Source organism: Lipotes vexillifer, unplaced genomic scaffold (assembly GCF_000442215.2).
Source record: "Lipotes vexillifer unplaced genomic scaffold, Lipotes_vexillifer_v1.1 scaffold926, whole genome shotgun sequence".
NCBI lineage: Eukaryota > Metazoa > Chordata > Mammalia > Artiodactyla > Lipotidae > Lipotes > Lipotes vexillifer.
The window spans coordinates 791,482-812,507 of record NW_006798085.1 but is presented as its reverse complement, the minus strand read 5'-3'; the positions used below and the strand labels follow the sequence as shown (position 1 = coordinate 812,507).

The 21,026-nt window shown below is 48.5% G+C and overlaps 1 protein-coding gene across 6 annotated transcripts in view; it reads left to right on the top strand.

Annotated features, from left to right (window-relative positions):
- DLG3 (discs large MAGUK scaffold protein 3) overlaps positions 1–16,483 on the top strand; it is a 56,797-nt gene extending 40,314 nt beyond the window's left edge. For 2 of the 6 annotated variants that reach the window (XM_007470124.1, XM_007470122.1), the window contains 9 exons: positions 4,067–4,243; positions 4,490–4,565; positions 7,431–7,476; positions 10,520–10,570; positions 11,163–11,264; positions 12,050–12,222; positions 12,619–12,728; positions 13,063–13,154; positions 14,214–14,320. In XM_007470124.1, the coding sequence (XP_007470186.1) occupies positions 4,067–4,243; positions 4,490–4,565; positions 7,431–7,476; positions 10,520–10,570; positions 11,163–11,264; positions 12,050–12,222; positions 12,619–12,728; positions 13,063–13,154; positions 14,214–14,320 (934 nt within the window). Of the gene's footprint in view, positions 1–4,066; positions 4,244–4,489; positions 4,566–5,381; positions 5,482–7,430; positions 7,477–9,186; positions 9,229–10,519; positions 10,571–11,162; positions 11,265–12,049; positions 12,223–12,618; positions 12,729–13,062; positions 13,155–14,213 lie in introns of all 6 variants that reach the window. The other 4 variants (XM_007470125.1, XM_007470126.1, XM_007470121.1 and 1 more) reach the window with 4 other exon arrangements.
- Positions 16,484–21,026: the final 4,543 nt, after the last annotated feature.

Sequence of the window (21,026 nt, the reverse complement as noted above, 5' to 3'; positions counted from 1 at the left end):
CAGCAGGAAGAGATTTGGAAAACAAATCAAGATCATGACAATGGAAGAAGGACTGTTGAAGGAATTAGGAATGTTTAGCCTGGTAGAGAAGACCTAGGAAGGACTCAGACTCATTAAATGTTTACACTGGAAAGAAATTTAGAGAATATCAAAGGAATTTCCTTTATTAGATAGGAAGTGGGGTGAAATGACCCTTGAGGTTTCAGTGTTCTACAGAGCTCTTCTCATTTGCTGTTCCGATTGATTGATAGAAAAGGAAATTCTTGTCAATTCACCTTTTACGTTCTCAACTGAGAATGATAGTGTAGTCCAGAATTTCAAATTCAAATTTTAGGCTGCTATGTTTTTAACAAAATCATGGTTTAAAAAAAGCATTGTCCATTCTGTTGTTCACTATTGCTCATTCACAAATTCATCAGATAGAATGTAGGTAAACTTAGGTACTACATACTATTGGGAAATTGCCTTTTTTTGCCAGGGAACTTAGAGCCAAACAGGTTCCTCATCTGAAGTAAATGACTCAAGTCAGGTGCCTGGTTTATTGACTCCCCCAGCCCTTTTTATTTTCTTTTTTAAAAGTGCCTAGAAGAGTGGTGTCTGTTCATATTAGATGCTGATAAATATTTGCTTAATTAATGAATAGCCTTAAGAATAGACTATTGTATCATCATTTAAAATATTAGTTTTGAAGAATAGTCAATCATATGGGAAATATTAATGATACAATTTCAGGTGACAAGTAAGGTTTCAAAATTGTGTATACACACCATGTTTGTAACTTAGAGAAATATGTATTTTTTGATTTGTGTGTTTATTATGCAATATTATACAATACCACAATAGTATGAAGAGTTACTTCTAAGTTACATTAAATGTGATTTTTCTATTTTTAGGCTTTATATTTTTCAAATATTCTATAATGAGCTTATATTATTTTAATTTAATTTTTAATGAAATTAATGCATATGGATAGTTTAAAATGTCAAATATTACAAAAGCATATGCAAAAAATTTAATCCCTTGCCTCTTCACCCCCTTTCTTGCTACACAAAGGTAACTGCTTTCAAATATTTTAACTGTAACAAAAAGAAATAGTAAATCTAAATAGCCTTCTATGTGTTAAATAAGGGAGTTACAAAATAATAGGGATGTAGAAATACGGTCAAATGAAAAATCAGGCATTTATTTCCACCAGGAAAAAAAACAATAGAGGACTTCCCTGGTGGTGCAGTGGTTAAGAATCCGCCTGCCAATGCAGGGGACACGGGTTCAAGCTCTGGTCTGGGAAGATCCCACATACTGTGGCGCAACTAAGCCCGCGCGCCACAGCTACTGAGCCTGCGCTCTAGAGCCTGTGAGCCACAACTGCTGAGCCCGTGTGCACAGCTACTGAAGCCCACACGCCTAGAGCTCGTGGTCCACAACAAGAGAAGCCACCACAATGAGGAGCCCACATATCAGCACAAAGGGTAGCCCCCCTCTCGCGGCAACTAGAGAAAGCCCACGCGCAGCAACGAAGACCCAACGCAGCCAAAAATAAATAAACAAATAAATTTGTTTTAAAAAAAAACAATAGAAAAAGTTTATAGGAAAGGAGGGGTAGTCATCTATGAACACCACTTATATAATGATGTAAAATTAAATATTGTTTAACCAAAAAAATGTGATGTAAGTAAATTGGGAGGGCAGGGGAAAAAGAATGGGTGAGTGCTATAGAAGACCCATACATAATGTCTAAAATGTAAAAAACAAAGCAAGAAGAAGCAGTTGTTTAGAAATATGTTAGGAAAGAAAAAGAAACAGCTAAAATATTTGAAAGCAGTTCCTTTTTAAATTGAGTTACATTTTTTGAAAGTCGTAAAAGGAACACATGCCTGTGGTTTAAAAACAAACCAAACAGTTCCATTCCTGACAGGCAGTGGGAACTGCTGGCATTCTTGTTGCCTTGGATCTGTGCTTATTTTGTTTTTACTTAGCTCGTGTTATGTGTTTTAATATTGTAAAGTATCCAAAATTCATCTTGGAAGTAAACTGACCTATTAGTTTTATTTAAATCTCAGATGTTTAATCAATTACCAATAATTGGATTCCTCATCCAGAAAATGTTTACATCAACTTCACTGTATGTACTCCAGCTTCTTACTGCTGTTGCCAAAGGTCACTATGGTTCTGTGAGGTGCTAAAATATATGTTGGATTGTCCCTTTTATGTTTTAAACTTGTAATCAGTAAACTCTCCCTTCTAATCTTCTACAACCTCATCCTAACCTCTCCTAACTCATTTCAACATCTTCCTTCCCTCCCCAAACTAATTTGTGCAGAATCCAAGCTCTGTTCTTTTCCTTACTATATTTGTTTTAATCTTTGAAGCCCATAATGACATTTAGTGTTTCTCATTGTCTCTTAAGATAAGGTCTTCACCATGCACGTGTTCGTAGGGAATAGCTTCCTTGCTTTAGGACACTCAGTTTCGAATGCAGTGCAAACGTGTTCAGATTTGATTCTATCACACAAAGCCCAGAAAGAACCTTGGGGATGGAGGGCCTCCTTAATCTGCTGACCTCAGCCTCCCTCCTTATTGCTTTGAGTGTGTAAATTGAGGGAGATAAAGGGTTTTTTGTCAGAATTTGGGTATTTTCATTTTCAAATACTCTGACAGTGCCTTCTTAAGGATTCCATTTTAAGAAGTTTAAGATGTAGATGGGTGTTTCACGCTCCACAGTTTCATGACCTTCTGCATTTCATTTGGGCCGGCCTGCACATGGGGAAATAGTATGTTTTACTTTGCAGCTTCCCTCTGAGCCACAGACCACTGTATTGCAGGTAGAAGTCTAAGTCTTGGAACTAGTTCTGGGAAATCTGCTGGGCTGTATGTGCAAAGGTGTTAACAGAGAGTATGAAGAAGACAGAGCCTAGATTACAAGTAGAAAAATACAAACTTCTCACTGAAATCACCCATTTGTGGTGACTGCGTATGAGGAGAGATCCAGTGGATGAGAAAAGTGGACACTTTCACGTAGATGTGTCTTGTTCCCTGAGCAGGGGAGCTCTGCTGTCAAGTGCCAGCTTCACCAGAGCCGAAGTCAGCAGTGTATCCTGAAGGATTGAGCTTGCAGCTTTGGTTTAAATGTTCCTTCAAATCCACCCCCTTTCCCTGCTATCTCATCATATATGAGGTCAGATTAATGTTCCTAAGTCTCTTTGGATGTGTCACTTCCTTACTCCCAAATCTTCAGGGGTCACTAGATCAGGTCTATTCAAGACCTTCCAAAATTGGCGCCAGACCTTTATTTCCAGCCTCATTTTCCATGACTCTCAGCTGCAGCCAAGGTGGTCTCCTCCTTCTTTTCAAGCCTAGATGGAATAGCTCTCTCCCCACCTTATCCTACCCTCCCCTTTAATCTTTACTCTGCATTGTCTTATCAGAGGACCTGGCTTCTGTCCCAGTTAGTTTGGTATGTGACCTCAGTCAAATTATTCTTCCTCCTTGAGCCTCCATTTCCCCGTATATGAGAGAGAGAGAGACTGAACTGGGAGACTTCTTTAGAGGGGCCCCTTCAACTTTATCCTTGTGCGGGGTCAACATCAGCCTTAGCCTTTTCTTTCGCTGCCCCAGGATGCACGGCCCTTTTCTCTTTTGTATTTCTACAGCATTTACCATTCATTGTTTGGGATTGTAGTTAACATTTTTGTGTCCTATCTTCAACTACTTTTTAAAGGTTTGTTGTAAACTGAGACAGCCCATTGGCAGAACTAACTTGTTTCCCTAGGATGTGGCTGAGGGAGAAGACTAGCGAGGGTGTTCTGCTTTGGACTCACACTTCATGTCCAGAAGCTGGGAGGAGATGGGACTCGTGAAAGATTTTTTTCCCTTACGCCCCTTGTTGGGAGAATGGGATATTTATAATGTCAAGACTGAAAGAAGGATGCAGTCTCCCACAGAATTCCTTCTGGTCTGCTGTAAGGCTGCTGGGTGTGTGCTGACTCTTTGGGTTGACCTTCCTCTGCCATCCTTCCACCTATTTAGGGTTGAGATGACCATTTCATCTTTCACTGTTTGTTTCCAGGGCGTTGTTTGATTATGACCGGACTCGGGACAGCTGCCTGCCGAGCCAAGGCCTCAGCTTCTCCTATGGTGACATTCTACATGTCATTAATGCCTCTGATGATGAGTGGTGGCAGGCGAGACTGGTGACCCCCCATGGAGAAAGTGAGCAAATTGGTGTGATCCCCAGTAAGAAGAGGTGAGTCGTCATGATCATGAGAGAGGTTTTCCTTACCCTGTTCCTGGTATTGATTTCTTTTTTACCTGTTATACTATAAGTTGCTTGAGAGCAGTGGATGTGCTTTATTACTCCTTTTTGGTAGAGAGCTGGTGCTCAGGACATGGTTACGATTCAGTGAGTCAAAGATGGCTGCTGTGCCCACTGCAACCCACTGCTGAGACCATGCACTGGCAGTAACAGGACTTCTTTCTGACTCCAAAACAGGGTGGAAAAGAAAGAAAGGGCTCGATTGAAAACCGTGAAGTTTCATGCCAGGACGGGGATGATTGAGTCTAACAGGGTAAGTGGGGATCCCCAAGGAAGTCAGCCATATGTGAAGAGGCATAAGAAGCTTGAAGTCTGTCTGGTGGATAAGAAAACTGGCGAGCACAAAAGAATATCTCTTTTTCAGGGCGCTGGCTCTGTCCTATCAGAATACTGACTGCTTTTCACAAAGCAGAGAGAGCGGGCACCCAACCTCTACAGCCAGTGTATACTCCTCCCCCCTGGGTAACTGGCTCTTGAAGATGTGTTGGAGTTGGACTGTTTGGAAGGCTGACTTTCTTGGGGCACATGAAACCACTTGTGGGTGTCTCCCTGGCTGTAGACCCTTTCGGAGCTGTGGGGACCCTGAACAGAGCCTGGCCTTGTCATCCAGCCAGCAAGGCCAGCCCCAGAGCTCCGACCGCCCTTCAGACCGACCGAGGCATGAGGGCTCTGTCCATTCACCCCTTTTCTTCTGTGAGCTTCACAGGCCAAAGAACTTCTGGAGCAGTAGAGGGAAGAGAGACACGGAGTAGATGACTCTGTGTGTATCAGTGGCACCTTAGGGCATGTGTCCAGGAGGCTACAGTGATCTTTATCCTTTAGGAAGTACCAGTGAGTGCTGTGAGTCTGGATTAGGTAGAAACCTCTAACATCCCTACAACATTTTCCTGTAAACATAATTTTCCTCTTACATCAACTTTCATTTAATCTCATAGACTCCATTTGTGAGAGATGGTCTTTTGTTTAGCTCACCATTGTCTCCATTTTAGTTTTTCTTGCATGCTTTAAAATCCATTGTTCTGTTTTTTTTTCTTCTGTCCTTCCCCTCCATGTTCATGTTCTTTCACAGTCGATCAAAACGAAACGTAAAAAGAGTTTCCGCCTCTCTCGAAAGTTTCCATTTTACAAGAGCAAAGAAAACATGGCCCAGGAGAGCAGCGTACAGGAACGTAAGTAGCAGCAGGGAACAGAGAGCAGGCCACCCACAGCCCCGCCCTCTCTTCCTCATTTGCACCGAAGACTGGGAAAGTGTGTGTGGGTATGGGTGTGGGTGTGTATGTGTCCGTGTGTGTCGGTCCCCCATCTATCCGCCATGTGTGCATGCGTGAGAGAGAGAGAGAGAGTGTGTGTGTGTGTGTGTGTGTGTGTGTACCTGCTTATTTGCAGAGTCAGGGTAGAAATTGGTCTGCACAGGGAGACGTTGGGTCTTTTTTGTCCAGCTCCTCGCTCTGAAAGAATGTTGGAGGCTCTGAGGTAGAACTGGTTCCAGGGCTTGCCCACCAGAAAGTCGCTGGCACTGGCATTGGGAGTGCATGGCTGAGCTCTGCTGTGGTGGTGATGAGCAGTTATCAGCTACAGGGTCAAGTTCAGAAAAATGGTTTTTCAAGAAAACCAAGTCTAGGGACTCAGTGTTGCCTCCTGGCTTCTTCCTCTTGTGTTTTCTTTCCCTTATCTTCACTCATCTATGTCAAGAGAAGAGCCTTTTCTTCCCTGGACACCTGGAGTTGGGCCTACTTCTTGAATTACATGCACGTGCATATGTGTGTAATGCATAGGGATATTCACACAGCTCTAACAGACTCACTGTCTTCCCAGAGTGTTACAGAGCCAGCTTTCAAAATAAAATCCTTCTTGCTTAAACGAATTGACACCGAACGGGGTTTACTTAACGTTGTCCAAATAAAAGTTTATTGAGCAACACAAAGCTGGTTTGATAGAAAAGGCCATAAAGCTGGGCTAAATGAACTTGCCATCCTGAGAAATATTCTCTTTCTACCATGTGCCTCAGAAATTAACTGCTCTCACCCTAACCTTAAATACCAGGTCAGGCTGCTAAAGTATTTCTCACATGGCTCATGGTGAATTGTAAACCTCTCTTCTTCTGCCTCACAAGGAGGGGTCTTGGGGTCCTGAGCTGTTGGGACAGCAGGAGACTGACTAGTTCCGATAGGGAATGTCCTTTTTCTAGGCCAGCATGTTTCATGGTCATGGGATACATAGGTCATCAGTGTCTGGGGTGGCAGCTAGTAGATTACAAGGGTGCCCTCATCCAGATGCAGGTTAGGGCTCACAGTTATGGGTAGCTCAATGAGAAGCACTAGGTGCAGTAGGAGGCGGTCTGAGACAGAGGCCTGAGGTGAGGTCACCATAGTTCGTTCACCAGACAATTCCAGAACTTCCGTGCTGAGCCCAGCCTGAGGAGGCTTCGCTGTTGGGTGGCCCAGCTGAACGGGGGAGGGGATTGGCTGCTGGATAAGAGTTGAAACTGCCTAGTGCTTATTCTCCAGAAGCTGAGCTCATCCCCTGTGGTCTGCACAACTCAGGTCAGCTTGGAAGCCTACACCTCAGACTGCATGAAGCTTTCCCTGAAGGGTTTGGACAGAGTGAGTCAGTATTGGACGAAAGCTCCTTGGGATGATGATAATTCTGCCAGCCCGTCTGCCACACATAGATGTTTGATTTTTCATTCACCCTCAGAGGGAAATGGTGATTTCAGGGGCAAAGCAGAGATGGCTGTGTAACTACACATTTAGTCAAAGCAGGTGCTCCAAGCCTTGGTAAGTCACCTGTCTGTCCTGTCGGCCTGTAGGCTATATATAGACCACCTCAAAAAGGTCATCCACTCCAGGGCCTTTTGGCAGCAAATTGGGCAGCATGAAGTCCAGGTATCATATATGACCTGGGATGTTCTTTCTGTAGCAAAGTTCTTAACCTGGCTATATTTATAGGTCTTCATAGTATTTCATACTTCTGTCACTGATGCTCACCTGGCTCTGTATTCTTCCTTCCCCTTGTCTTTTTTCTCTATTTTCTGTCTTCTCCCCAATTCTTTCCCTCCCTCCCTCCTTCCCTCCCTCCCTCCCTCCTTCCCACTTTGTCCTGCTGTCTGTGAAATTAGGACTTCCCTGGGTTAAGTGACGATTATTATGGAGCAAAGAACCTGAGTAAGTCAAACTTACATACCGTTAACTGTATTTCTGGCATGAGTGGAGTTGCTGCGGTTGGGGTATAGGGGACATGGGTGAGGGCAAAGGGCGGAGGGGAGGGCAGTGAGAGAATTTGTGAGAACTGGTACCACAGCAGGAGGAATTAGAAGTGGCTCTGAATGTCACACTTTTGCTCTGGATCCCTGGTACCCTAATAAAAGCCTATCATTCATGTCTCTCTTTTTCCTTTTGTACCTTGAAATGGTGTGGAGCCGTCTTGGCATCCCACCTTATAAGTGGGGGGGGGCAAGAAGTGCTTCTCGAGAGGTGACCACTCAGCTCATCTCTAACCTATTGTTGAGGTGAGGGGTGCCCGCCTGTTGTATTCTTCTTCCAGTGACGCAGCACTAAAGATTTGGACTTAAGAATTAGCTGTTTCAGTCTCTAAACAGGGGGTAAGAGTACCATGAAGCCCTTTACCCAGCGTACATCTGGGTTGTCCCAGAAGGTTCAGGCCAGATGGCTGTGGGCTGGCTCCCCACAGAGCATCTCTAAGGGGCTGAGCAGGTGGGAGCCTCGACAGCATTTTCTGGACTATATATATTTAGTGCTTTAGCTTGGGAAAACTCTGACCAACCTCTCCCCTCTGGAAAATAATCCTAGACTTGAAAAAGGAAGGGACCTAGATGGCAGGGCCTTAGCCTTCCCTGCTGTGCACACAGGCCCGTGCACACACATGCGGCCGTGCCGGGCAGGTTCTGTTAGTGGATACTCTGCTTCCATAAGTAATAAAGGCATGAGGGTAAAGGAGCTTCATCGGGGGGGTTGCTCAGGAACTAGCATGGGTGGTGACTCAGCCAGTCAGTCCTTCCTGGGGGCCACAGCGTATCACGGTCTGGAATAGTGTCATCTTGGCTGAAACGAGCAGTGTCTCACTCCATAGTTCATTGTTTCCATGTTTCATCTTCATTTGACTGTCGTCTTGGGAGCGATGGGCTTTCTTTGGGCCAAACTGTGCTCTGTGCCTCCTGCAAGTGCGGCTGCTGTGCCCGCTCAGATGCGGGGAGGCCCCAACAGTCTGAGACAGGAGGATTGTCTTGTCTTCCCAGTGTTCTTCTTCATTTGTTGTCTCTGTGTTGTGACGTGCCTGTCTCCTCCTGGACGGAGGAGCATCCCCTTTCACCGCTGGGGCCAAGCCCTCTTGCCAGGCAGCAGCGGCAGGAGGGCTCTTGGTTCCACCCATTGGCCAACACGTCATTCCCTGCTGATTGCTCAACCAACCCAGTGCTTAGCCTCTTAGTTGTGCACAATTCTGTACTTCAGGGGTTCTATGTGGGGAGGAAATTCAAGGGCAGCCTGGTCGCTGGGCTTCTCTTTGCTACTGTCACTGCCTGTCTAGCATTGGGAGGTGCATTTTGGGATAGGATTTGGAAACCATCCAAGTCAGTTCTTCTGATTCAGATGAAGAGGATGCTGCCAAAGATTGGAAGCTGGTAGTCTGTAGGGAGGGCCTTGGCAGCCCCAGAGGGCCCTGGGGACAAGTGCGAAGTGGCCGGGGCTCAGGATTGGAGCTGTGCCTCCCAGCTGGTAGCCTGATGTGGCAGGCCTCCCGTGGCCTGACTTGGTTGGCAGCTCAGTGTCTGGCTCTTGGAGCATTTGAGTTTTCTGCTGCGTGTGACCTCTCAGTGGTATGTTCTGAATCGGAGTCTCTTTCTTGTTGGCTTGCAGAGGGAGTGACATCCAACACCAGTGACAGCGAAAGCAGTTCCAGTAAGTGTGTGTCATTCTCCCCCATGTCATGTAGCTCTACCATGTGTCCCAGCCATCCTCATTCCAGCGTTGCACGGCTGCCATTTCTGTTCAGAGGCTACTGCTTCTTTTAGCCATGTACACTTGGAGATCCTGGAAATGCTGTGGCCATTTTGTCCTTATGGGATGGGGTTTAGGCTGTGTATTAAAGGGGAGAGCATAAGCCCTGCAGTTCTGGCCAGGACCTGACTTAAAAGCTTCCCTGGGCCCTGGGAAGACTGAGCAGCCAGTGAGCAAATCCCTGCCATAGCCACTATGGGCTGTAGGTGCTGCCAGTTTTACAGATTTGCTCAGAGACCAAAAGAAGAATGGCTCCTGTGGGATATTGTTCTGAATTGCCTTTCCAGGTCACTAGTACTTCCTGGGTTAAGGCTTGGTGTCCTTACCTTTTAGCTGGGCTAAATGACCAGATGACTGCCCAGTTTTCCTTCAGAGATCCTGTGACCAGGCCAGAGAAGCCACAATTCAAGCCGCATGAACTTTGGGGCTACTGGCCTCTCAGGAGTTGTGGCTGGAGGCCCTGAGAATGTATCCTGGGGCTTGATGCCGATATCGCTGCCTTCCCCGGCTCTGCCGTCGGCCACTTTGGGACCTCCTAGCGCCCAGTACCACGTCGCTTGGTGACTGTTTTAGGAAGAGCTCATCACTGCTAGGATAGATGGAGCTCTACCGTGAGGGGAGAGCAGTGCTCAGCACTGCTCTTAAAGGGCACTGAGGACCTTAGCCCAGCCTTGTGCCACTTTTCTGGTTGCTTCCTCCAGTGAAGGGGAGATAGGTAGACCATTAAAAGGGGCAAAGTTTAGCTGCATCTTTGGGAACCTGCATGAGTGCCCTGACTCCCTTGCCTGCAGATGAGGGGACACAGGCAGTGTGTCTCGACCAGTTGACGCTTTCCTGTGATTCTCACCAGAGCAAGAAGGCAACTGAGCACAGTAGAATATTACCTATAAGAAGAGTTCTGAGAAATTGAGGTGGCTTTTGGTGGAGGCTTCATGGCTTCTGGGTCATGTCCCTTTGCTCAGCTATATTTCACTGAACAAGAGGACTCCTGACTCCTGTCCCAGGGGCAGTGAAGGTCTTCCTGTGCTTTCTTGCCAATGGGAAGTAGACAGGCCCAAGGGCAGGTGTTAGCAAGTACCAGCTGACAAGGCTGTTTTCTGGCAGAGGTGGGGGTGAAGTGAACATTGTAAGGAGATGAGGACACAGGGAGACAGATTATAAAGTGCTAACATGTCTCCCTTTTTTGTTGCAGAAGGACAAGAGGATGCTATTTTGTCATATGAGCCAGTGACACGGCAAGAAAGTAAGCCCCCTTCTGAGAGCCTTGCCTTTGAGCCAGTCTGGTGGTCATGGGGCCTGGCCCAGTGGTTGGCCATGGCGGCAGAGGGGTGAAGGTGGGGGAGTAGGAGGGCAGCCAGCCCCTGGATGCCTCCTTCTCATCTACTTCTTCCTAGCATTAGAACAGGGAAGGCCACCCAGTGTGCATCCCTCACTATACCTTTGCTTGCTGCTGGGATGCTTTCCGAAGGATAGGACAGATTGACAAGGATGGCAGAGGTCGATTTCAGTGGATGTGGCCACTGCTAAAAGAGAGACTCCGGTCCCTCCCTTCCGTGGCTGCTCTGAAAACCCTTGCTCAGCTGTTGGTGCCCATGCAGAGATTTCTCCTGAACCTGTTGGAAAGGGAGATGCTTCTGGTTTCATACTTGCCTTGGACTTAGATATTCTCAAATTAAAGGCTCTTTGATGTCTTTGTAGTTAAAAGGCAGAGTGGCTGAAGATGTGCTCTCCCATCTGAGCAGTGGCTACAGAGCCTCAGTGCTCCAGGCATACGGGGAGGGACAACAGGCCGTCTGGTGGGGGCCTCACTGACTGTCTCTGTGCTTGCTCTCCAGTTCACTATGCAAGGCCTGTCATCATCCTGGGCCCAATGAAGGACAGAGTCAATGATGACCTGATTTCGGAGTTCCCGCATAAATTTGGATCCTGTGTACCACGTAAAAGCCCAGGGCATCTTTGGGAGGGAGGCGTTGGTGCCTTGGGAATTGTTACTCTGATGTTTTATGGAAAGGGCCTGCGGCCAGGTTCTAAGGTTCCCTGGGAACAGGGTGCATCTAACACCCTGGAAGAGGGAGTTCCCTGGTGGTCCAGTGGCTAAGACTCCATGCTCCCAATGCAGGGAGCCCAGGTTCGATCCCTGGTCAGGGAAGTAGATCCCACATGCCACCACGAAGATGCCGCATGCCACAAGTAAGACCCGGCACAGCTGAAAAAATAGTTTTAAAAAATGTAAAAAGAAAAAACCCACCCAGGAAGAGATTAGGCAGCAACGCATTCCCCCAAAGCTGATGTGGGGAGGATTAAGACATCAGGCCGGCCTGCTCACTCCCTTGGAGAGGAGTTTGAGTGGTGGTGGTTGGGAACGATTGGGCGCTTGGGGGTGCCCAGCCCACGAGGTGTGGGTGCGGCCCTCTGGTCGGCTTGTGAGGCTTGCTGGCTCCTGTACCACGTTTGGCACCCTCTGTCTGCCAGACCTTGGCCCAGGAAACCCCACCTTTCTGGTCCAGTTGAAGCTAAAGCAGATCTCTCGCAGCTTCTAGCCTGGCTGTTAGAAGAGATGTAGGCAAGACAAACTTCTTCCCAGCCTCTTTCCCCCGACTCATCTGAAAAGCACTGGAGTGGCCCTGGGGCCCAGCGGTGGTTGGGGGGAACAAGTCAGCTCTCCGGGGCTTGGGGCAGGTCATTGTCCTGGCACCACAGAGCGTTTCCTCTCTTCCTGCAGATACTACCCGGCCTCGGCGTGATAATGAAGTGGATGGGCAAGACTACCACTTTGTGGTCTCCCGGGAACAGATGGAGAAGGATATTCAGGACAACAAGTTCATCGAGGCAGGCCAATTCAACGATAATCTCTATGGCACCAGCATCCAGTCAGTGAGGGCAGTTGCAGAGAGGGTAAGGAGAGAGGCGGAGGCAGTGGCCCTACGAAATTACCCTCAAAGGGAGCACAGAAATGCTCCAGCCAAAGTTCTGTGTGGATCCTCATCCTTCCAGCACATGGCCCTACCCAGTGGCAGTGCTGACCAACGCCACGCCTGCTCCGCGTGTTCCCAGCCCCAGGTTGGAGGCATCTGTCTCCTCTGCGCAACTCACCCCAGAGCGTCACCCACCTGCAGCTTCAGATGTGGCCTTGTCTGGGTAGTAGGAGCAAAATGTGGAGCCTGGGTACCTCAGAAGTAGAATCTTCCAGGCCTCTCTGGGCAGCCCCATGTTTCCCGCAGGTGGATGTTTGGGTTAGCACAGGGCGTAGACAGGGACTGGGTGGACTGATGCCAGTCTTTGCTTTTTCAGGGCAAGCACTGCATCTTAGATGTTTCTGGCAATGCTATCAAGAGGCTGCAGCAGTCACAACTTTACCCCATTGCCATTTTCATCAAGCCCAAGTCCATTGAAGCGCTTATGTAAGTATTTGCTGAGACTTTCGGCTAGGAGAGGGCCCTGGAAAGGAAATGAAAAATCAGGTGGTTTGTTGGGCAGGGGTAAGACCCAGTGGGTGCTCAGTGGAATGTCTGTGCCCCACCCTGTTCACTGGGGGCTCCTTTGGATTCGAGTGCACTTGCGTGTATTCCTGGTTGAGCTTTCAAACCTGGAAGGTTTGAGGAATGTTGAGCCTTGGGCCACTGCTGCTCTCAGAGGGCAGCTGAGCAGCTTTTCAGGGAGCCTGGAACAATCCTTTATGTTAATCAAAACATAGAACCTAGTTTTGGGTACTGTTTTCTTCCGTGTCTTTGGCAGGGAAATGAACCGACGGCAGACATATGAACAAGCAAATAAGATCTATGACAAAGCCATGAAACTGGAGCAGGAGTTTGGAGAATACTTCACAGGTAAGTCTCCCCATTGCACAGCTGGGGTAACATGGGAGCAGCTGGACACCTATTCTGTGAGTGTTTCCAAGAGGCCCAGACACCTTGCACAGAGTTTCTGGGTGCTTTTGAGCTCAAGCATTGCCAAAGTACTCAAGTGCCCTCCAGCCAGAGGAGTTTAGCCAGTTTTTGGTATCAACCGCCATCACCAAATGCTGCCTTTGATCGTTTTTGTTCGTCTTCACGTCCCTCCTAGATTGTAGGCTCCCTGTTTTAGTTTGTTTCCCTCCCTCCCAGGCTCCCCCATCCAGCACTTGTCCTTGCATGTTTTATGTACTGAGTGAGTGTTTGTTGATGATGATGATTCCCTGGCGTGGTGTTCAGGCTGTCTGTCAGTGTGTGTGTTTATATGGTCACCTACTTTAGAAGGGTCAGTTCCTGAAAGGTTGGGAAGATTTCTGTGTAATATGTTGCTTACCTTTTGAAGTACAGGGACATATGTGTGCAAGGTGGTGCTGAGTGAACTCTAGCTGGTGGTGCTACAAGGTTACTGGGGGACAGGATTCATAACTGTCCTCGCATACCTTGGGTCTTGGAGCTCCCTTTTCCGTTAGCATCCATGTCCTTGTTTGTCGGGTTGACCTCTGACATGGAGCAGATGCGACGGCCCCAGGAGCACGGCACCTTGCCAGAAATTGTGGCTTTTTCAGCTCTTGCTCTGGATAACCAGGATTTTCCACATCTTCTGGCAAGGCTGCGTTAGAATTACCAGCTGCCGGCCTCATGGCAGCCAAGAAGGGGCATGATCTACAAGGTCTGGCATCTAATGGGTGCTCAATAAACATTTTTGAAGAACACATTTTCCTACTAATTGCTGCTCAGTCTCACTGTCTTAGCAAGTTGACATCAAGCCCCGGGCCTGCAGTGCCCGCCAGTTTCCCCAGCGACCTGGGCTCCCAGACAGCCCGCCTAGTGAATGAGCGGGGCTGAGCTGTGGGACGGTTGGGATGGGCCAGACTGTCAGGGTTTGGGGCAGGGGGTTGCTGTGGACCACAGTAATAATTCTGTTTTCCTCTTCAGCCATTGTACAGGGTGACTCACTGGAAGAGATTTATAACAAAATCAAACAAATCATTGAGGACCAGTCTGGGCACTACATTTGGGTCCCATCCCCTGAAAAACTCTGAAGAATCCCCTCCAACCATTCTATTGTGAACAGAAGAAACCAAGTCCCTCTTCCCTCCTCCCTCTTCATTCCTGTCCCCATGGGGAGAACAGATGACTACTGTTCTTGTCCCCTTTTTTAGATATGTCCAAAAAATTGAGTTTTCTAGTCCTGTTCTGTTTTTTTAAATTTTTGTTTTGTTTTAGTTTATTTTTTGGGATGATGCCATCTCACTCATCATGTGACTGTGCCCATTCCTGCATGGACCTTTCCCAAGCACTAGCACAGGTGCAAATCCATCAGAGTCATTGTTTTCATAAAACCAAGCAGAAGCGAAGAGAAGAGAGGAGGACTGATGGAAAGACAGACTGGACAGCTGCGCGGCTTATGAAGCGAGCCCCGCGCACCCCGCGAGGAGAGACTCCCAGGCTTTGCTACGATCTGTACACTGCCTCGCGGCTTGGGACAGCGCGGTCATGGTGACAGAAAGTATCTTATTTATATATAGATATATATATGTAATTTATATAAAATATATAGAAGTTATTATATATATATATATATTATACACTCTCATATAATATATATATATATATTCACACGCATTTGGACTAGAAAATCTATGGAGACTTCATCAATGGTACTGTGTTATTAGAGAAATGCTTTAATTTTCATATTCCAATCAGATGGCATCTTATATCCCAACTGGTTGGGGAGGGAGTGAAAGTGGTAGTAAGTGCTGTACCGAGGGCACCCGCATTGGTCATTCTCTTGAGAGCTGGGCTTTTCTTTAGGAGGGGTCAGGTCAGCCAGAGAACGGTGAGAAAGGGCTTTGGCCCGGGGGCCAGAGGCTTGGAGCTGTGACCCTAGAGCCGATGCTGCCCTTGGGGCACAGTCAGGCCCGCATGTGGGGAGCGAGAGAATGGCTAACGGTGCTCCCAACGTATTAAATTGCCAATTGTTTTATGCCACCTGATGTGTCTGCATGAGAGGTTTCCTTTTTGTTCATTTTTAAGCTGCTGTTAAACCAAAACCATGTTGTGCTACTGTGTCAGCCTTTTCATTCTTCCAAATTTTACTTTTACTATTTAAGTGAATGTGTAGAATCCAATTTGACCGTGTTCTAAAGGCTCATGACGTTCTGGAGGAGCCGGGCCTTGTGATAGACTAGGCGACCCGGGCTTGGCCATCCCGTCAGCGGAAAGGGGAGTGGGGGCAGGTGAGAACCGACAGGAGCTGGGCCTCCTACTGTAACGTGTCCCTTCACTCACCTGCCAGGGACATGCTGGGCTCAGCCGAGACCCTGTCATGGGGCCCACTGGCAGGGACGCGGAGTCACTTGCCTTCCAGCTCTGCGCTGGGACAGTGGGACGGCCCTGAGCTTGGCCAGCCGCGTAATGAAAAGTTTGATTTGGGTTTTTTTCGCAGCTGCTTCATATGCCCTACCTACCCCAATCCCTCACCAACAGCTGGTAGCTTACTGTTTCTTCAAGAAGAAAGTAGACTTTAATGCTGTCAGTTTGAGCTGTAGAGCTACAATTCACTTACTGTTGAGATGTGAAGCCTTGTTGCTTTTTCCCAGAGTCAGACGGCAGTGTTTGTGGTCAAGGGGGTTTTTCTCTGACCAGAAATGCAGGCGGCAGGTGTGGCCCGGGCCCCGCCCCACCATGCTCCTTTGAAGCCACCATGCCTCCCTCAGCTCCACGCTGGAGGCACGACCCAGGGGAGAAGAGCGTGGACATGCTTGGCCCCAGGGTTGAGCCTGTTGTTTCCTGGCCCACTGTGTTACAACCGGTGCAAAGCATACATGTCGAAGGTGCTTTGAGCGCTACCAGCCAGATTTAGGAAGTCTGTTAACAGTTCTCCTACCAGCATGATGAGGCTAACTGTAAAGTGTGGGGCCCAGAATGTGGGTAAAGAAAGGGCAGCAGCTTTACCTGCGCAGTACACTGGATTGGAGGCAAGAGGGGTAAAGTGGTGTCTGATTATGACTCTGGGGAGGAGGGGGTGAGCTGGAAGTGTTTTGATTTCTCTGATGTTAAGTGATGTAGTCTGAGTGATGCTCAACCCTCTACCCCTCCCAGGGAAGAAAAGCAGAGATTCAAAGCAAGCATGACACTAGTTGGTTTACCAGTGTTCCTTCCAAGGAGACATATATTTTTTAATAAATGATAGTTGCAATGAACTGTGGCTCAGAGACCTTCTTGAAGTAGTTGAGAGGGGAGGGTGGGGGCACAGCAGTGGGAAACATGTCCCAAACCTTTGGGGGCCAAAAGGCCCTCTGCTTAGTGACCATCAGCTGACCGAGTCAGGTGTTCCCCTGGATGGCTCTAGACTCCTGTGGTCATAACAGGTCCTTTGTGAAAGCTTTTCGCTCAGTCTTCTACCCCACCCCCCAAAAACTGCCTCAGGTAGTGCTGGCCAGGTGTGTGTGGAGGGCATCCACGGCCTTCGGGGCAAAATGGCAAAGGTACACAAAGACAGGAGGTGCCTAATGCAGCACAGACGTTTGTCAGAGACAGCGGGAGCCAAGGCAGGAGCAGAGAACCGAGTAATAAACATGGTAAGAAAAAGCTGGGCTCCCAGCTACCAGAAAGCATTAGAGCCCAGGGGGAATGAGGGTGAGATGGGCCCAGTTTGCAGAGCAGGGTGGCAGTCATCCCGGCAGCCCTGTGATGAGAGAAGGAGCGCTTAGAGCAGGTGCCTGTGACGTGGCTGATGTCCCTGTAGCTTGTGTGAAGAAGCCTGAGGGCGTCCTGCTGTGGTTCAGCTCAAGAGCAATGACTGTGTGGGGGCCAAACCACAGCAAGGACAACAGTGCTTAGCTGTTTGCAGGGTGCTTCTTTTCACACATTCTCTCATTTGCTAGAAGGCAGCCTAAAAAAAAAGGAGTCCCTAAAGTGCTCTGTGGGGTTTTAAGGAAATCCACCTCCTAAGTGTAAAGGGCACAGAGAGCTGGCCTCTGATCCCGCTGTGCTGAGACTCTGGCTCCACAGTTGCTGTCCCTCCTAGAGGCGGCGCGGCTGAAGAAAACGCAGCCCCGGAGGGAAGATGCTGAGCAACTTGGAAAGAGCAGAGGTGGACACCCTGACCCTGAACTCTACCGCCGCCTTCTCCACTGGGAGGCAACGCTGCGCTCTCTCCCCGGCTCTGCTGCTGACAACGCAGCCAGTCCCACCCCAGCCAGTCTCTAACAGACCTTAAATTAAAACATTCCTAGCATGATGCTGACTACATAAAGTATTTGTTCAGATGCAAATGACCAGCTTTGTCTTAAGGTGAAAGTGGTTCTAGAAATTAGCTAATGAAAGCAAAATCTTTACCAAAACTAGCATGGAAGTTATGCTCAAGGATGAAGCTAATACAGATAGAGAGGAAGGTAGGGGTTGAGCTGCAGGACTGGGAAGGGACTACAGGGGGAGTATCCTGAGCAGGTCCAAGTCAAGCTAAAAAGGATGGGACTGCAGAGGGACCCTGGGCTCCTTGAGCAGAAAGCTCAGTACTAAAGGACAACGGCGCCCTCTCCACGGGGACAGCACTTGCCTGGTGCCAACCACTGGAGGCCCACGGTGTCAGAGTGGCTGCTGAGAGAGAGAGCCTTAGCTTTCTCAAGGCAACCCCACGAGCGAGCGCCTGCGGGAGACGCTCACCTCAGTGCTCCCACGTTTTGCCCTTCATCCCTGTTCCCAACTAGGGTTTCATGGCCTTGATGCCACTAATCCTCTTACCCATTCAGTCAGTTCCGTGGCACCTCTAGGACATTCTATTATTACTGCAAGTAACTTTCTGAAGCTCAATTTCCTCCAAAGCCTCTCTTCCTCATCACTTCCCAGAAACAGCAGAACTGGCACCACCACCCCCCGCCTTCCCCCCACTCCTGCACACCTTGGTTCCTGCCGAACCAGTGGGGTCTTGGTAGCAAGAGCTTTCACAGAGGATAGTCTGTTTCAGCTGTGAAGCCCCAACTAGATTTTATCTGAAGCCCTGAGCCTGTTGTCGCAGGGGGATACCCACTGGTGGTTTCCACATTAGACCTAATGGTCTCCCTCTGCGTCCTGTCCCTCCCCGGCACTCGCACTGTCACCAGAAGCATCTAGCACACGGCAGAGGACTGGAAAGTGGGTGGTTTGAGAAGGATTCAGACCTGCCTGCTGGTGGTGAAGAACATGTGCAAGCGGATGCTCTCCTGACTGGCCTTCCTGTCACCACAGCCATCCTCCCTGTAGCTGATAGAATCGGCCTACTAAAGTGCCCTCCCTCCCCACGGGGGCTCTGTTGCCTACAGCGAAGAGTCCAAGCTCCTTATCATGGCGGCCCTGCCCTTTCTCTCCTGCCTCGTCTTGCTGTGGCCCCGTCCGCTCCAGCCATGAGCTCATGTGCTCTGAATGCAGCACAACCCTGTGTCTTTGCTGACTTTATTTTTCTGCCCATAAATGCCCTCGCTGCCACCCCCTTGATCACCTGCAAAACTCCTGTCAACATTTTAAGACTCCATTCAAGAATTCCCCCCCCCCCCGTTCTATGCTGCCTTTCCTGAGGTACCTCTTCTTCCCCCATGCTGTGGGTCACAATGACCCTTCCTTCCTTTGTGCTGTTGTTAGACCCTGTAAGAACTTTCGCCATCATCGTAACCGCTAGCACTTATTTCACGCTTACTATGTGACAGGTACCGTGCTCAGTGCTTTGTGCCTTTTAAATCATTTATTGCCAAAAACAGCCCTGTGAGGTTGGTGCTCTTATCCTTATTTTCCCGTTGAAACTGAGGCACACGGAGGTCACGCAGCTAATACGCGGCAGCGAGTCAAGCGCAGGCCAGCTGCAGTGGCTGTGTGCTCTCAAGCGCTGCGCTGCTTCTCCCTCTGCCACACGTTTTCTGGCCCTTCTCTCTTGACATCTGGCTTCCTCTCCTTGACTCCTCTTTGCGAGTAGAGACACTCCTATTTCCCTTCCCATTTCCAGCATTCGGCACAGTATCTGTCGCATAGCAGGTACTCAGTAAAAGAGAAGATGTCCTAGTCTTTGGCTCAAGCTTGGAGGGGAGAGATTTGACGAGGCCCAAACCTGTGGTGAATGTGAATTTTGTTTTCTGTTTTATGGAGAACCTCCATTCTGGAGTTCCTGCTACTTCCTCTGGGATCTTCTTGCTCCAATTATGACTCCTTTCCATCTCCAACCACTTCCTCTCCTTTAGCTCCTTCCCCTTCTTTTCACTCTGCTGCCTGTTCACCAGGAACTGAACAGTCCCCCAGCTCTGCTCCCACTTACTGACCATTTGTTCGCTCAGCACAAGTTTATCCAGTGCCCAGAAGCTCTCAGGGTCAGCCAGGACCTCCCAGGCATGACTTTCAAGGACTCCTCTCTCAGCCATAGCGTCTGAGAAAGAGGAACATGCCACATCCCCCGCTCCTCGCAGTGACTCCATTCCTCCCTGGAGCCCTGTGGCTGCAAGGAAGACTGCTTCACCCGCTCTTCTCCCCCATCCTAAGTGCTACCATTTTCCTAGTCACCTAAGCTCAAAATCTGATTTCTCTCCTTTGGTTTGGTCATCATAGCCAGTCTCCTACCAAAACTTGATTCTTTAGTGTCTGTTCAATTTAGTGCTTTGTTTTCATTATCACTGCCCCTACCCTTGCAATAACAAGAGCCACAAATCAAACAAAGACATTCCCAGCCCTCAGGGGGCTTCTAGTCTAGTGGGGGGAGGCAACAAACAAATAGCTAAGTATATAATTACCTGTTACACTAAACGCTGTGAAAGAAATAAGTAGGATGCAGCAATAGAGGGTAATACAGCGAGGGGCCCTGCTTAGAGACGGCTTCTCTGAGGAGGTAGACGTTCAGGTCAGACCTATAAGGTCAGCAGGGCTAGCCTGGTGGGGGAGGGGTGTGGGATGTAGGCAAGCGAAGTACTGAACACCCTATGCGGGCCCTGATCTGCTTTTCCCCATTATCTCCTGTATTTCTCTATAAACCAATCTAGACTACTTGCCTTTTCACCTGTGAGCAAAGCCTCTGGAATGTTTCCAGTCCCGATCGCTATGAAGCCCTTCAGGTTTCAGCTTCAATGGCGTTTTTCATGATGACATCACTGGTCTCTCCAGAAGAGCTTCCCCCTCCCTTCCTTTGCACCACTTTAGCAGTTTATACGAACTTACTCTGTTCTTCCTCGTCCATAACATACTTCAACTAGACAAAAAGCTTCTAGAAGGCTGGGATTGCATCTGGTGTATCTTTGTAGCCCTCACAGCAGCTACTACATGCGACATGCTCAATAAAGGACTGTTGAATGAGCTCCCCCTCTCTGGGCCTCACTACCTAAAACAGGAGGAAGTTGCACAGATGATCTCTACGGCCTCTTCTGGCCCTTAACGCTTATTGACAATGATAAAATAGAATTCTAAAGGACATGTACTGTGCGGAATCCCTCACAAAAAGGAAGTTCATGCCTTGTGTGGACTTGCAGTTGGAAAAAAACAAATGAACAGTGATGCAGGTGACGTGAACGGCTTAAATACAGCTGCCAAAGAACGTGGCCCAAGGTTTATACATGATCACAGGTTACACACAGAGGCTAGGTGCCTGCTGGAAAGGAGGGGGCAAAAGGAGCCACAGATGTGTGGACTAGGACATGGGAAATTTCCTTTTCCCAGTTGGGTGGAGGCACACGATCCAAGGACAGCTTAAAATAATAGAAAACTGTGGTAGAAGAGGGCGCTGCTTCTCATTAC